This window comes from Delphinapterus leucas, chromosome 7 (assembly GCF_059928025.1).
Source record: "Delphinapterus leucas isolate spDelLeu-1000000601 "Yukka" chromosome 7, BTC_Dleu_Yukka2, whole genome shotgun sequence".
Classification (NCBI taxonomy): Eukaryota; Metazoa; Chordata; class Mammalia; order Artiodactyla; family Monodontidae; genus Delphinapterus; species Delphinapterus leucas.
In genome coordinates, this window is record NC_143135.1 from 95598823 (window position 1) to 95616682 (window position 17860).

The 17860-nt window shown below is 53.6% G+C and overlaps 1 protein-coding gene across 3 annotated transcripts; it reads left to right on the forward strand.

The window, feature by feature from the left end:
- Positions 1-3528: 3528 nt before the first annotated feature.
- On the forward strand, positions 3529-17559 carry NLRX1 (NLR family member X1). Of its 3 annotated transcripts, none has more exons than XM_022560242.3 (10): positions 3531-3873; positions 5474-5601; positions 6167-6236; positions 6705-6793; positions 7341-7960; positions 8723-9538; positions 14850-15445; positions 15688-15774; positions 16566-16817; positions 17129-17559. In XM_022560242.3, exons 2-10 carry the CDS (start codon positions 5532-5534, stop codon positions 17448-17450), a joined length of 2922 nt encoding a protein of 973 aa, XP_022415950.2. In that variant the 5' UTR covers positions 3531-3873; positions 5474-5531; the 3' UTR covers positions 17451-17559. The 3 variants fall into 3 exon arrangements, with proteins under 3 accessions (XP_089771813.1, XP_022415950.2, XP_022415951.2); XM_022560243.3 differs by having other exon boundaries at positions 3531-3777; XM_089915687.1 differs by lacking the exons at positions 6167-6236; positions 6705-6793 and having other exon boundaries at positions 3529-3873.
- Positions 17560-17860: the final 301 nt, after the last annotated feature.

Consider the following 17860-nt stretch of genomic DNA (forward strand, 5'->3'; position numbering starts at 1 on the left):
GAGCCCTGGTTCCCCAGTTGTGCCTATGGGGGAGTGGGGAGGTTAGGGGCTGTGAAGGCAGTGAGGAGCAGAAAGCCCCAGGGACCTAAGCCCCAGAATGAGAGTGGCAGGAGCCCCACTGGGCTCAGCAGAACTCTCCTCATTTCTTCCTCGCTTCCTTCCTGCCGAGCCACACTCCCATGGCCAGACCATCAACCACCAGGACTACACATGGCTCTGCTAGCCTGAGATTTGGAGTAGGCAATTGTCCAGAAGGTCTTGAGGGCTGGTGGCAGGATGACCCAAGAAGCAGTACCTTGTCTCTCCCTCTTCCCTCCTGATCCTGAGCTTGGGGACTAAAGGAAGGGGCTGCCATCAGTCCTGCCAGCTGCCTGGGATACCCTACTTGTGCTATGCCCTGGGCTAGGGTAGGCCCCAATCTATGACTGGATGGGTGCTTGCCTGGAGATGGACTAACTTTGTTTCTTATGGGGGTGGGAGCGGGGGGCGGGAAGTGGGGCATGGGAATGGGAAGTGGGTCCCAGCTGAGTCCTAGCTCCTGGAATTCTAGCTAGCTTGAGGGGGCACTCTGGGTGCCACCTTCTCCCTGGAATGATACCAATACGTGGCTCCTAAAAGTCAGAGGGCACAAAATTCTGCCACTATATAGTCTTTCTTAAGATTCTTCATTTTTACTCTTTCTCTTTTAAGATGAAATTTAAAATACTCCCCAAAGAGTAAAATTTATAAGTTCACACATCCGTAAGTTCCCCTTGGAGCTAAAGGAAATGAACAGACATTCCAGAGCCATCAAGGGCCATTCAGGCACCGAGAACATTCGTAGAGTGGCTCACAGAGAACATTCGCAGAGTGGCTCACATATTTGGGAAGAATGCTCTTTTGATTCTTGGAGCAACCCCATGAGGCTACTAGGATGAGTATGATCATTTCCTCCTTTTACAGAGAAGGAAACCAAGGCTTGGAGAAGCGACTTGAGCGAGCTCTCAAGATGCTGTGCTCTTTGCCCCGGAGAACCACCTGCGATTTCTCCCCCCACCGGTCTCAGTAACCTGCAGAGGGGGGGCATCCAAGCATGTTTTGAAATGGGCCCACTCTCCCTGAATGCCGAACTTCCTGGACCCAGAGATCATTTCCTTCAACGCAGCTGCCTTCTGTGACAGGGTCTGTGCAAGGTGCAGGAGGGCAGAGATGACCAAAGCACTTCTCTGTGCTGTGGCTCTATAGCACCTGCTGCCCCATCCTGAGGTCCGACAACAGAGCACATGCCCACAGTGTGACTCACAGTACTTCTGTCTGCAAGAGGCCAGTCAAATTATATGTTATTAATAAAACCTACATGGCTGTCGTGCCCGCTGAGGGGTGGGGGAGGGGAATGTCTTGCTCTGAGCTGTGTCCAGTAACGCAGCCAGGGGCCTGTCAGTCTCACGTGGCTAGGTAAGTGGAGTGAAGCTAGAGGAGTCCTCCAGGCCTGAAATGTCACCCCTAAGATCACATTCACAGCGTTACTCTACCTCCTCTCCCTGCACCCCATCCTACTCCTCGTTCAGATCTTTGTTAAAATCAAATGTGCTCTTTTCTGTGCTGCCTGGAATGCCCTTCTCTTCTCTGGCTTTTTAAAATTTTTTATTTATTTATTTTTGCGGTACGCGGGCCTCTCACTGTTGTGGCCTCTCCCGTTGCGGAGCACAGGCTCCGGATGCGCAGGCTCAGTGGCCATGGCTCACGGGCCCAGCCGCTCCGCGGCATGTGGGATCCTCCCGGACCGGGGCACGAACCCGTGTCCCCTGCATCTCAACCACTGCGTCACCAGGGAAGCCCTATTTTTATTTTTTAATTGAAGTATAGTGATTTACGATGTTTCAGGTGTACAGCAGAGTGATTCAGTTATACATGTATATATATATATATATATATATACACACATATATATTCTTTCTCAGATTCTTTTCCATTATAGGTTATTACAAGATATTGAATATAGTTCCCTGTGCTATTAGTTGTTTATCTAATTTATATGTAGTAGTGTATATCTGTTAATGCCAAATTCCAAACATATCCTTTTTGGTAACCATAAGTTTGTTTTCTATGTCTATGATTCTATTTCTGTTTTGTAAATAAGTTAATTGGTATCATTTTTTTAGATTCCACATATAAGTAATACCATATGCTATCTGTCTTTCTCTGTCTGACTTACTTCACTTAGTATGATAATCTCTAGGTCCATCCATGTTGCTGCAAATGGCATTATTTCATTCTTTTTTATGACTGAGTACCAGCTTATTATTTTTTTAATGTTCATTTATTTATTTGTTTTTGGCTGCGTCAGGTCTTCGTTGCTGCACATGGGCTTCCCTCTAGTGGAGCAGGGGGTCCAGAGTGCGTGGACTCTGTAGTTGCAGCACGTGGGCTTAGTTGCCCCGCAGCACGTGGGATCTTATTTCCCTGACCAGGGATCGAACCCACGTCCCCTGCATTGGAAGGCGGATTCTCAACCACTGGACCACCAGGGAAGTCCCCCAGCTTATTTTTTAAGATCTAGTTAAAATGTCACCTCCTGTGCCAGAGGCAGTTCGTAACTTCCTCTCCCAGGCTTTCCTGAGGCTTCCATCTCCCTCTGAAGTACCATCATTTGGGCCCCCTGGAGGGGAGCTGCTATGGTCTGGTCCCTGTTCACCTTGTTCTGGTTGCTCGATACCAGCCCAGTACCACGTGTTCAGTGAAAAAACAGATATTTACATGTATAAGTGAAATATCCCCACAGTCCTCAGTCTGGACGGAGGATAGAGATCATAAAGCCCTCTTCTCAGCCCTGCCCAAGGCTCCTCTCTACCAGTTCCCGACTGCACACCTCCGTTCAGTACAGCCTGTGTTTGCATGTGGAGGCATGCCCTGGCTGTGGGTGGTGGGAGGCTCCTCCATCGGTTACGTGGGCCCTGGGTGTGCCCGGTATGGAAGCACAGGGATGAGGCTGGGGTCTTTGAGGACCAGGAAGCCCTAGGGCCAGGCTATGGTTGGGTGCCAGACAAGAGGAGCAGGTTGAGGTGGGAGCTGTCCCTCAGCCCCATTCTTCTGCCTGCCTTGACCCAAATGACCAGAAGCCACACACAGAGGTGTGGGGTCTGAAGAGAGCCAGGTACAGAGGGAGGACCCAAGAAGACCTTGACTCAGATCTCTGTTAGGAGGCAGGCTGAAGCGGTGAAGAGGCACAGAGGGAAGAATGCCCGGGGGGATGGGGGATGGGGGATGGGGGATGGGGGTCGCCTCGGGAAGGTCCAGGGGTGAGGTAGGAAGACCCAGGCCCCGGATTCTTGTTCTTCCCCTTCCTAGTGGGGTCAACCTGCGCAAGTCATTTCACCCTTCTGAGCTGCAGTTCCTGCATCTGTAAAATGGGCATAACAAGAAGCCCTGCCTGGGTGAGTAATGGGATGGAATTGGCGCTCAGTGACCTGTAGAGGGCAGTCCCCGAGGCAGGGCCCGCCTGGATGGAGGGCTGTACCACTGAGGGGGCGGGGAGGAGAGACAGATGGCGAAGAAGTACCCGCCTCGGGCCTGCTCTCCAGGACACTAGCCCCTCTCGCCATCTCCCTCCTCCCAGGACCCGGCGGCCCGGAGCGCCTGGGCTCGTGCTCGCGCTTGCCCGCTGCCGGGCCGGATGCCAGGGCTGGCAGGGCTCCGCGCAGGCGGGCGGGGCGTGCAGGAAGCGCCGCGCGCGCCGGGGCCTCTGGGAGCAAGCGGGAGACTCTGGCGGCGACCGGCTCCCGGGCCTGGGCAGCGGCGGTAAAGGTCTAAGTAGCAGGGGCGGTGCGGTGCTGGGCTAGTGCCACTAGGAGCTGGAGGCTGGGGACGCGTGGGGCGCAGCCGGTGCCCTGAGAGGTGGGCATTCAGGCGGGCTTTACTCTTGGGCTCTGAAACCAACTAGAACTAGGAAAGCTAGGACCCAGTTTAAGAGGAGGAGCTCTGGACCTGTGCGAGCACAGACCCCGTACCTTTCCTGCTGTGCCCTCTCCTTTTCTCACTGCCCTGGAGACCAGCGGTGATCTTCCGACAATTGGCCTCATGCCCCCATCCCCACCGCCAGTCCCATCTTGAGTCAGAGGCCCTGCAACCGATTTTATCCCACTGAGCTAGTTTCCCCAAGCTTTTCCAGCCTTCCAGGGCCGTCTCTTAACCCTTCTATACTCCCCGCCCCCGCCCCCGACCCCCGGGACTCCTGGTCTGAGCCGCAGGCTGCGCCTCCATTGGTTGGCCCTGCTGGCAATAGGGCCGAATGCACCCAATTCTCCCTAAGTGTGCTCTGCCCTTAAGGAGTCACATCTCAGTGGAGACCAGGTGCCAGATAGCTGTATGCTTCATTTAAGGGAGCTCAGAGGGATCAGGAAAGACTTCCCAGGAGAGAGGACTTTTGACCAGGTTCTGAAAAGATTGGGTAGGATTCTGACAGGGGAGAAAGGTCATTCCAAGCTGATGAAAGAGTATGAACAAAGTTAGGAAAGTGGGAGCAAGAATTCAGTAAGCCTGGCCGGTGAGGTACGGGTCAGGGGGAAACTCAGGAAAATAGCTGGTGTGGGCCAGGTGTTTGGACGCTACATAACCTAGGATTTTAGGGAGGCGATTGGTGTATGGGATCAGGGATGGGAATGGAATGAGACTGAAGGCAGAGGCCACTAAGGAGGAGGAGGGTCTAAATTAGCACAGGGTGGTAGGGATTATGCAATAGGAACAGGCTGGCAAAGTACTGGGATGAGGAACTGGCAGGGCTGTTTCCACTGTGTGAAGGCGGGGGGAAGGATTTGAAGACAAGTGGAGGAGGGGGGAAGGATTTGAAGACAAAGAGGTCAGATTTCGAGTAGAAATCATGTGATTGGGAAGATTTGCAGTAAAGTAACTGGAAGGGGAGGAGGGATGCTGAGTTCAGTTCTGCGAGCGTGCGGCTTGAAGCATTGGCAGGATGTCCATATGGAGATATCAAATAGGAAGTCATTCATTCATTTATCTATAATTTATGCCAGCCTCAAAGGCAGGTTACATAAAAGTCACAGAGAAGATAAAATGATCAAACCATTAAAACTCGGCTAAAAGGACCTGATAGCTAGGGAAAAACTTCAGAGGAGAATGGATGATTGTTACTGGAAAACGTTGGCTCAGAAAAGCCACTGAAAAGGAACACAGGACTCATAGGAGCGTGCTGGCAGCCAAGCAAAAAAAAGGACACCTAAATAAAACAGTTCACTAGGCTGGAATTCAGGAGAAAGGTGATCGTGAAGCCTCAGGGGAGAACCAGTGGGTGGTAGGATCACTCAGGTGGGGAATGTAGAGGAGAGAGGTCTGAAAGCCAGGCCAGGGCCTTGGCGATGCTGGCATTTAAGGAAAGGCTGATGTTCTCCTGAGGAGGAAGGGCCTCCCTTGGCCTGCATGAGAGGTGGGGTGGGAAAGTGGGGGTGCGTGGGGCCCATTCACACCATTCTTCCTGCAGCGGAACAGGATAGAAGGTGGTGCGCTCGGTCCCCCAGGCCCTGACCTTCTCTCCTGCCATGAGGTGGGGCTGCCATTTGCCTAGGGCCTCTTGGGGCCCTGGTCTGGGAAGAGTACTCCAGCCAGCAGGTGAGCAGGAAGCAGGGGTTTCTGTTGCCACTTCTCCCTTTCCAGAGTCCAGAGGGCACCTCCAAGAGAGAAGGGATCCAGACACCAGGCATGCTAGTCCCAGCTCTGTGATTTACTAGCTGTTGACCTTGGACAAGTCACCGTACCTCCCTGAGCTTCCTTTTTCCCATCCTAAACTGAGGGAGTCAGACTAGATGATCTTTGAGTGTCCCTGTAGCTACATAAGTCCAGGAACACTTGTCTGATTTCATTTTGCATTCAATGAGTATTTATTGAGTGCCTGCTATGTGCCAGACCCCATGCTAATTTCTAAGTAGGTACTTGTGAACCCAAACAGATGTGATCCCTGCTCTCATGGAGGAATGGGGGTGAGTGTGTGAATGAATGTTAATCAAATAATTACATGATGAAATATACAATTTCATAATGACTGCTACAAGGGGGCAGTACATGAGGCTATGAGAGCAAATGATGGGGCTTTGATGTAGATGTGGGGTCTGTGCATTGCTGAGCTAATGTGGGTGAATTCTGGATGCTGTTGCTTCCTTCTGCTTTCTCTCTGTAGATGAACGTATCCCCTTCCTGATCCACTGGAGCTGGCCCCTTAAAGGGGAGCGCCCCCTTGGGCCCCCTAGGTGAGACCTCAGTGTGACCTTGGGACACATCTGGGCACAGCAGAGTAGCCTGCGAAGGGTCAGGACTTGGAGAGAGCTTGATCTCCTGGGGAGAGTTGGTTTTCCGGGGCTGGAGAGGGTACAGACTCAGCTACCAGGCCTAAGGGGAAGTTAGCTTATGTCATCCACAGTACAAGTCACAGTGGTCAGCCAGAGGGAGGACCGGTGGGAAGTGGGTGGAGTCTGGCAGTGGTCAGTCTGAGTTCCAGGCAGGCAGTCAGCAGTGGGGGACTGGAGGGGTAGGGGCAAGACCTCAGGCCCTGGGAAGGGTATGAGAGTCAGATGAGGCTCTGGACTTGGGTGTCCAGAGGCAGGCCTGGATCTCAGGAAGCCAGCAGTTCATCAGTCCAGGCAGGCCTGGACTCTGAGCCTATGCAGAGCCTGAACCCAGTAGCCAAGCCCCAGCTCATCCCTTTTCCTTGCTCACAGGGCCTTTATACGCCATCACGGAAGCTCAGCGGGCAGTGGTCCCCCATCAGGGAGGCACGGACAGTTGTTCCAGGGCATCGCTGCAGCTGGTAAAGAGACTGGCTCCTCAGTCAGCCTGAGGAGAGGGGCTGCTGGGCTCCCAGCGTGGGGGTGGGTTCAGGGAGTGTGGGGAAGAAGGGCTTGGAGAGAGAAACAAGCAGGAAGGAGGTATAGAGGATCCATTACAATCAGCCATTAGTGGACCCACTCTCCCTGGCCCCATTATCCATCTGTCCATGTATCCCTTCCTGCAACATTCATGCAGTGCGCACTTACGATGTACAAAGCACTGGGAGGGATATAACATCCCTACCTTCAACACACTGCCTCTAGCGGTCAGGTGAAGATCACACGTGGATAATCATACAGCCAGTCAGCCCAGACTCACCCTCTCTCGTTCCATGGCTTCCCACTTTCTGCCACAGGGGTCCAAACTTTCTGGACAGTCTGAGGGAGTCCTGTGTGTCCAGCACCACTGTGGGTCCTGGCATCTCCTGGTGTTGTGTCTTGACTCCGCAGCCTGACCCTACCACCTCCTTAAGCTCCTGCATTTCTCAGCCCCTCTCCCTGACAAATTCCCTTTGCCTTCCCATCCAGAAGCTATCCAGCGGCACCGCCAGAACCTGGCCGAGTGGTTCAGCCGGCTGCCCAGGGAAGAGCGCCAGTTCGGCCCAACCTTTGCACTAGACACGGTCCACGTAGACCCTGTGATCCGCGAGAGCACCCCTGATGAGCTGCTTCGCCCACTGGCTGAGCTGGCCCTGGAGCATCAGCCACCCTCTGCTGGGCTCCCCCCACTGGCCCTGTCTCAGCTCTTTGACCCAGATGCCTGTGGGTGCCGCGTGCAGACGGTGGTGCTCTACGGGACAGTGGGCACAGGCAAGAGCACGCTGGTGCGCAAGATGGTCCTGGACTGGTGTTACGGGCAGCTGCCAGCCTTCGAGCTGCTGATCCCCTTCTCCTGCGAGGACCTGTCATCCCTGGGCCCTGCGCCGGCCTCCTTGTGCCAGCTTGTGGCCCAGCGCTACACACCCCTGAAGGAGATTCTGCCTCTGATGGCCACTGCTGGTTCCTGCCTGCTCTTTGTGCTCCACGGCTTGGAGCACCTCAACCTTGATTTCCGGTTGGCAGGCACAGGGCTTTGCAGTGACCCGGAGGAGTCAGAGGCGCCAGCTGCCATCATCGTCAACCTGCTACGCAAATACATGTTGCCCGAGGTGAGCGCACCCTGCTCTGCCTCCACTGTCCCCAATTTGCCCCCTCAGGATTTTCGTGTCCTGAGTCCGCATGCTTAATGGGTAGGAACGTAGGCTCTGGGTTAGTTCAAATCCTGCCCCTCCACTTCCAAGCCGTGGACTGAGCAAGTCAGTAACTTCTCCAGACTTCTGTTTCCTTCCCTCCTTGAGTTGTACTGAACAAATGAGATACTGCCTATGAAGTGCTTAGCACAACGCCCTGGGTCACAGCGGGTGCTCAGTAAGTGTGGGTTATAACTGCTGTGGCCGTCATTATCTTCATCCTTGAACACTCAAGTCTTCAGGGACTCCCTGGCAAGTGAGGCAATCAGGACACAAGGGTCTTTTTTTTTTTTTTATAAATTTGTTTATCTTATTTATTTTTGGCTGCGTTGGGTCTTCGTTGCTGTGCATGGGTTTCTCAAGTTGCGGTGAGTGGGGGCTACTCTTCGTTGCGGTGCGCGGGCTTCTCATTGTCGTGGCTTCTCTTGTTACAGAGAATGGGCTCTAGGCGCACGGGCTTCAGTAGTTGCGGCACGTGGGCTCAGTAGTTGTGGATCGCGGGCTCTAGAGCGCAGGCTCAGTAGTTGTGACTCACGGGCTTACTTCTTCCACAGCATGTGGGATCTTCGCGGACCAGGGCTCGAACCCGTGTCCCCTGCATTGGCAGGCGGATTCTTAACCACTGCGCCACCAGGGAAGCCCACAAGGGTCTTTCTTAACTCTCAACCATGCTCTTCCCAGGCCAGCATTCTGGTGACCACCCGGCCCTCTGCCATTGGCCGCATCCCCAGCAAGTATGTGGGCCGCTATGGCGAGATCTGTGGCTTCTCCGATACCAACCTACAGAAGCTCTACTTCCAGCTCCGCTTCAAACAGCCAGACTGCGGGCACGGAGCTGGGGGGTTCTCAGCCACGCCGGCTCAGCGTGACCACCTGGTGCAGATGCTCTCCCGGAACCTGGAGGGGCACCACCAGATCGCCACTGCCTGCTTCCTGCCCTCCTATTGCTGGCTTGTCTGTGCCACCCTGCACTTCCTGCACGCTCCCACACCAGCTGGCCAGACCCTCACGAGCATCTACACCAGCTTCCTGCATCTAAACTTCAGTGGGGAGATGCTGGACAGCACTGACCCCTCCAAGTTGTCCCTGATGGCCTATGCAGCCCGAACCATGGGCAAGTTGGCCTACGAGGGGGTGTCCTCCCGCAAGACGTACTTCTCTGAAGAGGATGTCCGTGGCTGCCTGGAAGCTGGCATCCAGACGGAAGAGGAGTTTCAGCTGCTGCATGTGTTCCGCCGGGATGCCCTGAGGTTTTTTCTGGCCCCGTGCGTTGAGCCAGGGCACCTGGGTACCTTCGTGTTCACTGTGCCCGCCATGCAGGAATACCTGGCTGCCCTCTACATTGTGCTGGGTTTGCGGAAGACGACTCTGCAGCGAGTGGGCAAGGAAGTGGCCGAGCTCGTGGGCCGTGTTGGGGAGGATGTCAGCCTGGTCCTGGGCATCATGGCCAAGCTGCTGCCCCTGCGGGCCCTGCCCCTGCTATTCAACCTGCTCAAGGTAACAGCCCTAGGATCCCAGGCTGCCAGCCCCCATCCTCCTCGTTCACTCTTGCTCCTGCCCAGAAGGTAACTGCTTCTTCCTGCATGACCGTGAATCCTCTTCTTGGCTCTGTTTCAGATTTGGGCAATCTGGCTTTTAGTGGGAATGGGTCATAAGGAAGGGGGAGAGAGAAGCCGCAGGCTGGGGAAGGCTTGGAGGGGAATCTAAGGGTGCAGGGACTTTCATAACAATCCCATAACTCTAATGATAGGTTTTTGTTCGTTTTTTGCCTCTCTCCTCCTAGTCTTTGTTGCTGGGCGGCAGGGGTCACTACTGTCCAGGGTCTGTCCTGTGTTTTGCAGGTCCAGAAACCCAATTGTATCTGTTCCTCAGAGGTGATTAGACTTTGGGAATGATGTCTCATCCTAACTTAATCACCAGAGGCAGGTTTATAAAGCAGATGCCATTTTATTCATTTATACCAGGAGGATAAATGGCATTGGTAATTGACTTAGGACAGTCCATCCTGGGTGCAGGTCTGCTCCAGAAACCAAATTACAGGCCTGAGGACTGTGCTGTGAGCAGGGCGGATGTACTAAGTTTTTGATGGGAAGAAGTAGCCACTCTCGGCTGATGTCTGCCGGGTGCCTTGTAAATGAAATATAATTATGATCCCTTTTTTTAAAAAAATTAATTATTTATTTATTTTTGGCTGCATTGGGTCTTTGCTGCTGCGCGTGGGCTTTTCTCTAGTTGCGGCGAGGGGGGTTACTCTTTGTTGTGGTGCTTGGACTGCTTGTTGCGCTGGCTTTTCTTGTTGTGGAGCACGGGCTCTAGGTACATGGGCTTCAGTTGTTGTGGCACGTGGGCTCAGTAGTTGTGGCTCTTGGGCTCTAGAGCGCAGGCTCAGTAGTTGTGGCGCACGGGCTTAGTTGCTCCGCGGCATGTGGGATCTTCCCGGACCAGGGCTCGAACCCATGTCTCCTGCGTTGGCAGGCGGATTCTTAACCACTGCGCCACCAGGGAAGCACTATGATCCCTTTTATAGATGAGGAAACTGGAGCTCACAGAGGCTAAGTAACTTGACCAAGGTCACTCAGATAGTAAGGAGAATAACTGGGATCTGAGTGCAGGTTTTATGGTTCTGAATCCTGTGCTCTTTCCGCCAAACTTTATTGATGTACTATGGATATTTCTAGGAAGCTATGGCGCCTTGCTAGGTAACCCTGGTCCTCTTTAGAAATGTTTCAGTAATCGGTCTTGGGGAAGCAGAGCCCTGGTGAGCTGACAACATTTTAACAAGTTTTCCTTTTTATAGGCAGCAAAGCCTCAGGGTTAAAAACAGGGATTCTGTAATGCAGCTACCTGGTTCAGATCCAGGCTCTGCCACTTACTAGCTGTGTGACCTTGTACAAGTTACTTAACCTCTCTGTGCCCCAAGGTCCTTATCTGTTAAATGAATAATAATAGATAATAATAGAATCTATATCATTGGCCCAATATGAGGATTACATGTCTTCATCTGCAGGACCTGGCACACAGTAAGCGCTATTTAATTGTTTGTTAAACACAAAAACAGTCTCAGGCAGCCCATCCCTTCTTATACCATTGCCTCAGGCAGGGAGGTAATGGCCATTGCTGAGGCCACCCACCTCTTTGAGGATGTGCTTGCCTCATCTGGATTGCAGTGAGAGGCTGTGGTCTCCTGACAGGATTCAGAAAGCCACTCAGTTACTTAAGGGGACACCACACCCCTAAGCCCTCTCGGAGGGAGGGTTGCCTAGCAGAGGATGGGTCCCATCTGTTTCTTTATGAGCCTATTGATTCATTTTCCCAGAGTGACAGTTTTTGTGTCTCGTCTCCAGATGCTTGTTGGGGGAGGGGCACTATAACCTCCATGGTGGGAACCTCGCCTGTAAAAAGTGAAGAAAACACATGAGAGGAGGTGCCACAAAACAACCTGGTGGCTCTTGCCAGAGGGATGGACCTCTCCTTTCCTTTCAGAACCATTGCAAGGATGGCAGCTGATGTCGCCAACCTCCCAAACATTCAGCGCTTCAACAAATGTTTGAGCGCCAGGCAATGTGTTAGATTCGGAGGAGAAAGCAACAGAACCCCAGGTTTCTGCCTTTTCTAATCATACAGTCTCAACATAAACATGTCAACATAACCATGTGATTAAAAATTCTGGGAAGTGCCTGGAAAACAAAGTTCCAGGTGCTATGGAAGTATGCAAGGGGGGAGGGGGGACCTGGTTTGGGGGGATAAGTAAAGCCTCTCTGCAGGAAGGGCTTTTAATCTGATCCCTGGAGGATTAGCCAGAACTGGGTGTGGGGGGGGGAACACTCCAGGAAGAGGGCACAGCTTTGAAGGAGGAACAATCTTGGCACTGTCAAAAAACAAAAAACAAAAAAGAGAGAGAGAGAGAAGCCGAGAGGACAGGAGCAGAGTGAGCGAGGGTGAGAGGCTGTCATGAAGGCGCCGTGGCTGACAGGGGCCTGTCAATGAAAAATTGATCAATAGTTCATCTGTTGCCAGAAGGGGACCCCTTCCAGGGCCTGAGAGCGAGCTGTTTGTTTTTTTTTTAAATAAATTTATTTATTTATTTAGGCTGCATTGGGTCTTTGTTGCTGTGCGCGGGCTTTCTGTAGTTGCAGTGAGCGGGGGCTACTCTTCATTGTGGTGCGCGGGCTTCTCATTGCAGTGGCTTCTCTTGTTGCAGAGCACGGGCTCTAGGCGCGCGGGCTTCAGTAGTTGTGGCTCGCGGGCTCTAGAGCGCAGGCTCAGTAGTTGTGGTGCATGGGCTTAGTTGCTCCGCGGCATGTGGGATCTTCCCGGACCAGGGCTCGAACCCGTGTCCCCTGCATTGGCAGGTGGATTCTTAACCACTGCGCCACCAGGGATGTCCCTGAGAGCAAGTGCTTGTGTAACACTCGGAAATCAATTGTCTGAGGAGACACACGTACTGACAAAGCAAAAGACTTTATTGGGAAGGGCCACCCAGGCAGACAGCAGTGGTGTAAGGGAACCCAGGAGAACTGCTCTGCCACGTGGCTTGTAGTCTCAGGCTTTATGGTAATGGGGTTACTTTCTGGGTTGTCTCTGGCCATTCATCTTGCTTGGCCCCTATTTAGTCTGACTCAAGGTCCTTCCTGGTGGCACACGTGTCTCAGCCAAGATGGATTCCAGCACCAAGGATTCTGGGAGGTTGGTAGGACAATATTATGGGGCTGGCATCTCCTCCCTCTTTTTGGCCCCTCCTGAATTCTCTAGTTTTTGACAGCAGCACCACGTTCCTTATTGGGAACTCCTGTTGCGAGACAACTCATGCAAGTGGTCATCATCGTGCCTGGCCAAGGACGGTGGTTTTAGTCAACGGTTCCCTAACACATCTAAGAAAGAAATGGAAATTTTAATTCAAGCCAATCTGAGGATTATAACCCAGGAGACAGTCTCTCAGAGAGTTTTGAGAACTATTCCAAAGACATAAAGAGGGAAGCCAACGTATTCAATATATGTGATTTTGGCAACGGGGGTATGTGTAATCAAACACACATCGCGGTAGAAAATTGAACCTAGTCACGAGGAACAGACATCTCAGTTAATGGTTTTAGTGCTTTTCTAAGTATGGAAAGATGCAAGAATCCGGGTTCGTAAAAATTTCTCCTGAAGTATCTAAGGACCAGTTCTGTCAGTTTTCCCAAAGCACAAAGTACCTTATCCTCATCTTCGCCCTGAATTCCTTTCAAGGTTATTGTAGCCAGTGACTGCAGTGGCTAATGACTTGACTTTGTAGAATTGGGTGGTGGGCAACATTCTTTATTTTACAATCCCTTCCCTTTCAGTCTTAGTTTCAACCAAGGTTTGGGAGGCATTTCGTGACCTATTTGTTCCACAGCACTAGGAATGCTCATTCCCAGGTCAGGCAAGGATTTCATCGATAGGTCACTCAATGTGCTATTAGGGGACTAGACCCTATTAACAGTAGCCTAAATCCTCTGGACCTCTTACTAGTCCGTTGTGATCCAAGGAACGGTTCCCTCTTGTTGTTTCTTCCCTTATCTAGAGTTACACTATTACGGTCATTCATCTTATAGAACTATATATTTGATCAATTGTTTCAAGTCACCTAATCATCGTTAGTTTTTTTGTGTGTGTGGTACGCGGGCCTCTCACTGTTGTGGCCTCTCCCGTTGTGGAGCATAGGCTCCGGACGCGCAGGCTCAGCGGCCATGGCTCACGGGTCCAGCCGCTCCGTGGCATGTGGGACCTTCCCGGATCGGGGCACGAACCCGTGTCCCCTGCATCGGCAGGCGGACTCTCAACCACTGCAGCACCAGGGAAGCCCCTCATCGTTAATTTTATCTGAGGCTCAGTCACACATTTGGTAATGCAAGAAACAGCAATCTTATAAAATAGGCAAATACAAGTAATATAGCTAGTAGTATTAATAGGATCATAAGTAAGTATTGAAGCTAAGATCTTCCACAAGGTGAGGCCCAGTATCTCCTCAGGTCTCTGAGCAGTCTGTTTTGCACCAATCTCTATCTTTAAGGAAAATGATATATTGGCATTGTACATAAAGTTCACCGAAGATGTCTGCACATACGAGGCGAGTGGTGGGTCCCTGTGACCCCTTACAGGATTGAGAAAGGAATGTTATCTTCTAAGGAGTTACATGGCTGGCGCCAGAAGGAGAAAAAGTGATCTTTATGATTGAGCGGGTATTTCTGCCCTTGGGGAGGTCTAGTTAAATGCATAGTGCAGATGCACACTGGAGGGGAGGGAGGAGGCCCAAATGGGCAGAGAAAAATTTCATGTTTAAATTTTTCTTGTCTTTCCTTAAAATATGAATTTTATTTCATGAGGCCAAATCGTGCAGGGTCTGAAGCAGTAGGAGCAGCATCCGTCATCGCTGCTGTGACGACGACAATGATGTTGAAGATCATTAAACCACCGGGCCCGGTACCAAGCTGAACGCATAATATATGCTAACTCCTTCCCACCACGCTTGGGCTTGAAAATGTACGGGGGGTTTGGGAAAAAGAAGGAATTTCCCAGTGTCTGGAGTACGTGAGACGAGTGTTGAGAGGTGACGCCGGAAAGGTCACATTGGGGCCAAATTACGCAAAGTTTTATATTCCACATGGGCAGTGGGGAGCCACGGAAGGTGCTGCAGCAGGGGGATTGGTATGATCAGACGAGTCGTGCTCAAGTTTAAGGGAGATCGCCAGGCTGGAGCAGTCAGGAAGACTGCACCTTAAGCTTAGGCCAGAAGGCTGAACAGCACGCAGTAGGCTGCAGCGCCCTCACCCTGCTTCCCTTCCAGGTGGTTCCACGTGTGTTCGGGCGTGTGGTAGGTAAGAGCCGCGAGGCAGTGGCCCAGGCCATGGTGCTGGAGATGTTCCGAGAGGAGGACTACTACAATGACGACGTCCTGGACCAGATGGGTGCCAGTATCCTGGGTGTGGAGGGCCCCCGGTGCCGCTCGGACGAGCCCACAGAGGATGAGGTCTTTGAGCTTTTCCCCATGTTCATGGGCGGGCTTCTCTCTGCCCATAACCGGGTAGTGCTGGCTCAGCTCGGCTGCCCCATCAAGACCCTGGATGCCCTGGAGAATGCCCAGGCCATCAAGAAGAAGCTGGGCAAGCTGGGCCGGCAGGTGCTGCCCCCCTCGGAGCTCCTTGACCACCTCTTCTTCCACTATGAGTTCCAGAATCAGCGCTTCTCCGCCGAGGTGCTCAGCTCCCTGCGCCAGCTCAGCCTGGCGGGCGTGCGCATGACACCCCTCAAGTGCATGGTGGTGGCAGCTGTACTGGGCAGTGGAAGGCATGCCCTGGACGAGGTGAACTTCGCCTCCTGCCAACTGGACCCTGCCGGGCTGCGCACGCTCAGGCCTGTCTTCCTGCGTGCCCGGAAGCTGGGGTGAGGCCCTGTCCTTGTGCACGGGTGGAAGAGAAGGTGCTTGGGAAAGCAAAGGGAGTGAGGAGGGACCAGGGGGTGGGGTGAGATCTGGTACGGGTGGAGGTGACAAGAGCTACAGAAGGGGACACAGCTGTGGACTACAAGAGGCAGGATGGTGAGGGAGGGGCCCGGTGGGTGGGCAGGCTCCATGCCGAACTCCTTCCTTGGTTTCTCACCTCCTCTCTGCCCGCCTTCTGCTGCAGCTTGCAACTCAACAGCCTGGGCCCCGAGGCCTGCAGGGACCTCCGAGACTTGCTGCTGCATGACCAGTGCCAAGTTACCACCCTGCGGTGAGTGCCCTGGGAGGGGGCTCCATCCTGCTGGCCAGCTAAGGTCAAGGGTGAGCTCCCCACCTCCCAACATGCCTGGAACAGGCGCACCCATGCTGTAGTAAAGAAGGCGGGAGTGTAGACCTTGACCTACTCCCCACCCCACGACGTCTAGTACAAGCAGCCAAGCAGGGGGAAAGATGCCACCAGCCATAAATTGGTGCTAAGAAAGCCTCTTGCGTGGCTAAAAGCAGCCTGGGGTGGGGGGTGGAATAACACCCTGGCTGGTTACCTGGTAACGACGCCACTGATTCCCTCCCAGGATTTTCCCTGTCTCCTCACAAGGATGACCCTGACGCTGGGCACTCAACAGATGCTCCCAAAGTGTTGACTGATTTACTAGCAACCCAGACGCTGGGTTCCTGATTTTGGGTTGGAGGAAGGGGAAGTGAATGAGGAGGGAGGGAGAAGGGGATGGGGAAACAGGAAGGGAGGATGAAGCAGGGGCTGGAAGGGGGGGAGAAAAGGAGCAAGAAGGAACATGGTAACGAGGAAGGGGAGAGGGAAGAGGGGAGTCTCAAAGGAGAATGGAAGGCGGGAGGAGGGGAGGGAGAAGCCGGCTTCCACCCCACCCTCCCTCCTCTACAGTGAGCCTCACCCCTGTTTCTCCATCCTCTTTTCCTGGGCCTGCATTTCTCTGCGTCCAGGCTGGTCTCTGCCCCAAGCGGTGCACTGTTTTGGCCCAAGTCCCAGTGCTTAGCACAGGGCATCTTCTAGGGGCCCTCATAACCTTGGGGTGCTTGTGGCCCTAGGCTGTCCAACAACCCGCTGACGGCGGCGGGCGTGGCCCTGCTGGTGGAGGGGCTGGCAGGAAACACGTCGCTGAAACACCTGTCTCTGCTGCACACGGGCCTTGGGGATGAGGGCCTGGAGCTGCTGGCTGCCCAGCTAGACCGTAACCAGCAGCTACAGGAGCTGAATGTGGCCTACAACGGCGCTGGCGACACAGCGGCCCTGGCCTTAGCCAAGGCTGCCCGGGAGCACCCTTCCCTGGAGCTGCTGCAGTGAGTCTTGCCCTCCACTCCCATCTCCCCACCCACCCTTGGTGATTGGCCCTTCCCCTGCCCTGATTCTCCACCACCATTTCTCCTAGGGTCCTAGTGGCCCCATTTCTATTGACCCTGGTCCCACTGAATTCTAGCGTCATCCCTGCCTCCCAGTGGCCACCACCCTCCATCTCTGGCTTATTGCAAACACTTACCCCGTTGCATTTCACAGCCAGGGGAACAGTTATGAGACCCTTACTCTCTGTCCACCCACCCTCTGCCCCTTCTTCTCAGAGCTGAACAGCATCTACTGTTCTCTCTCCTGCTAGCCTCTACTTCAACGAGCTGAGCTCAGAGTGCCGCCAGGCCCTGCGGGACTTGGGGAGCACCACTGAGGGCGGTGCCCGGGTCGTGGTGTCGCTGACAGAGGGGACAGCAGCGTCCGAGTACTGGTCAGTGATCCTGGGTGAAGTCCAGCGGAACCTCAACAGCTGGGATCGGGGTCGGGTCCGGCGCCACCTGGAGCTTCTGCTGCGGGATCTGGAAGATAACCGAGGAGCCACCCTTAATCCTTGGCGCAAAGCCCAGCTGCTTCGAGTGGAGGGCGAGGTCAGGGCCCTCCTGGAGCAGCTGGGAGGCCCTGGAAGCTGAGACAGTAGCAGCAGTGTGTGTCCCCTGGCCCCAAGCCGCTTCTGTCTGTGGCCTCCTAGCTTGCACTACCGCTTCCAGAAAGATCCCTTCAGGGCTGGAGGCAAAGGAATGGGCACAGCTGTGCCAGTTGCTCTCCTGGGGCATGTCCAACCAGTGCTTCCAAGTCTGGGGTTTTCAGGATCATGGAACACGCTTCCCCTCCCTTCGGCTAGAAGGACTGAAAGATGTGGCGTTTTGGTGGCCCCACATTGTCCTGTAGCACCACCACCAATCTCCTCTTGGATTGTGCCACCAGGGGGCACACTTCTTTTGTCGGCCTTGCCAGGGGCCTTGCCATCCAGATGTGTTGGTGGGCCCCCGCGTCCTGCCTTTATGCTTTCTGGGGACACCCTGGGACACCCAGGATGCCA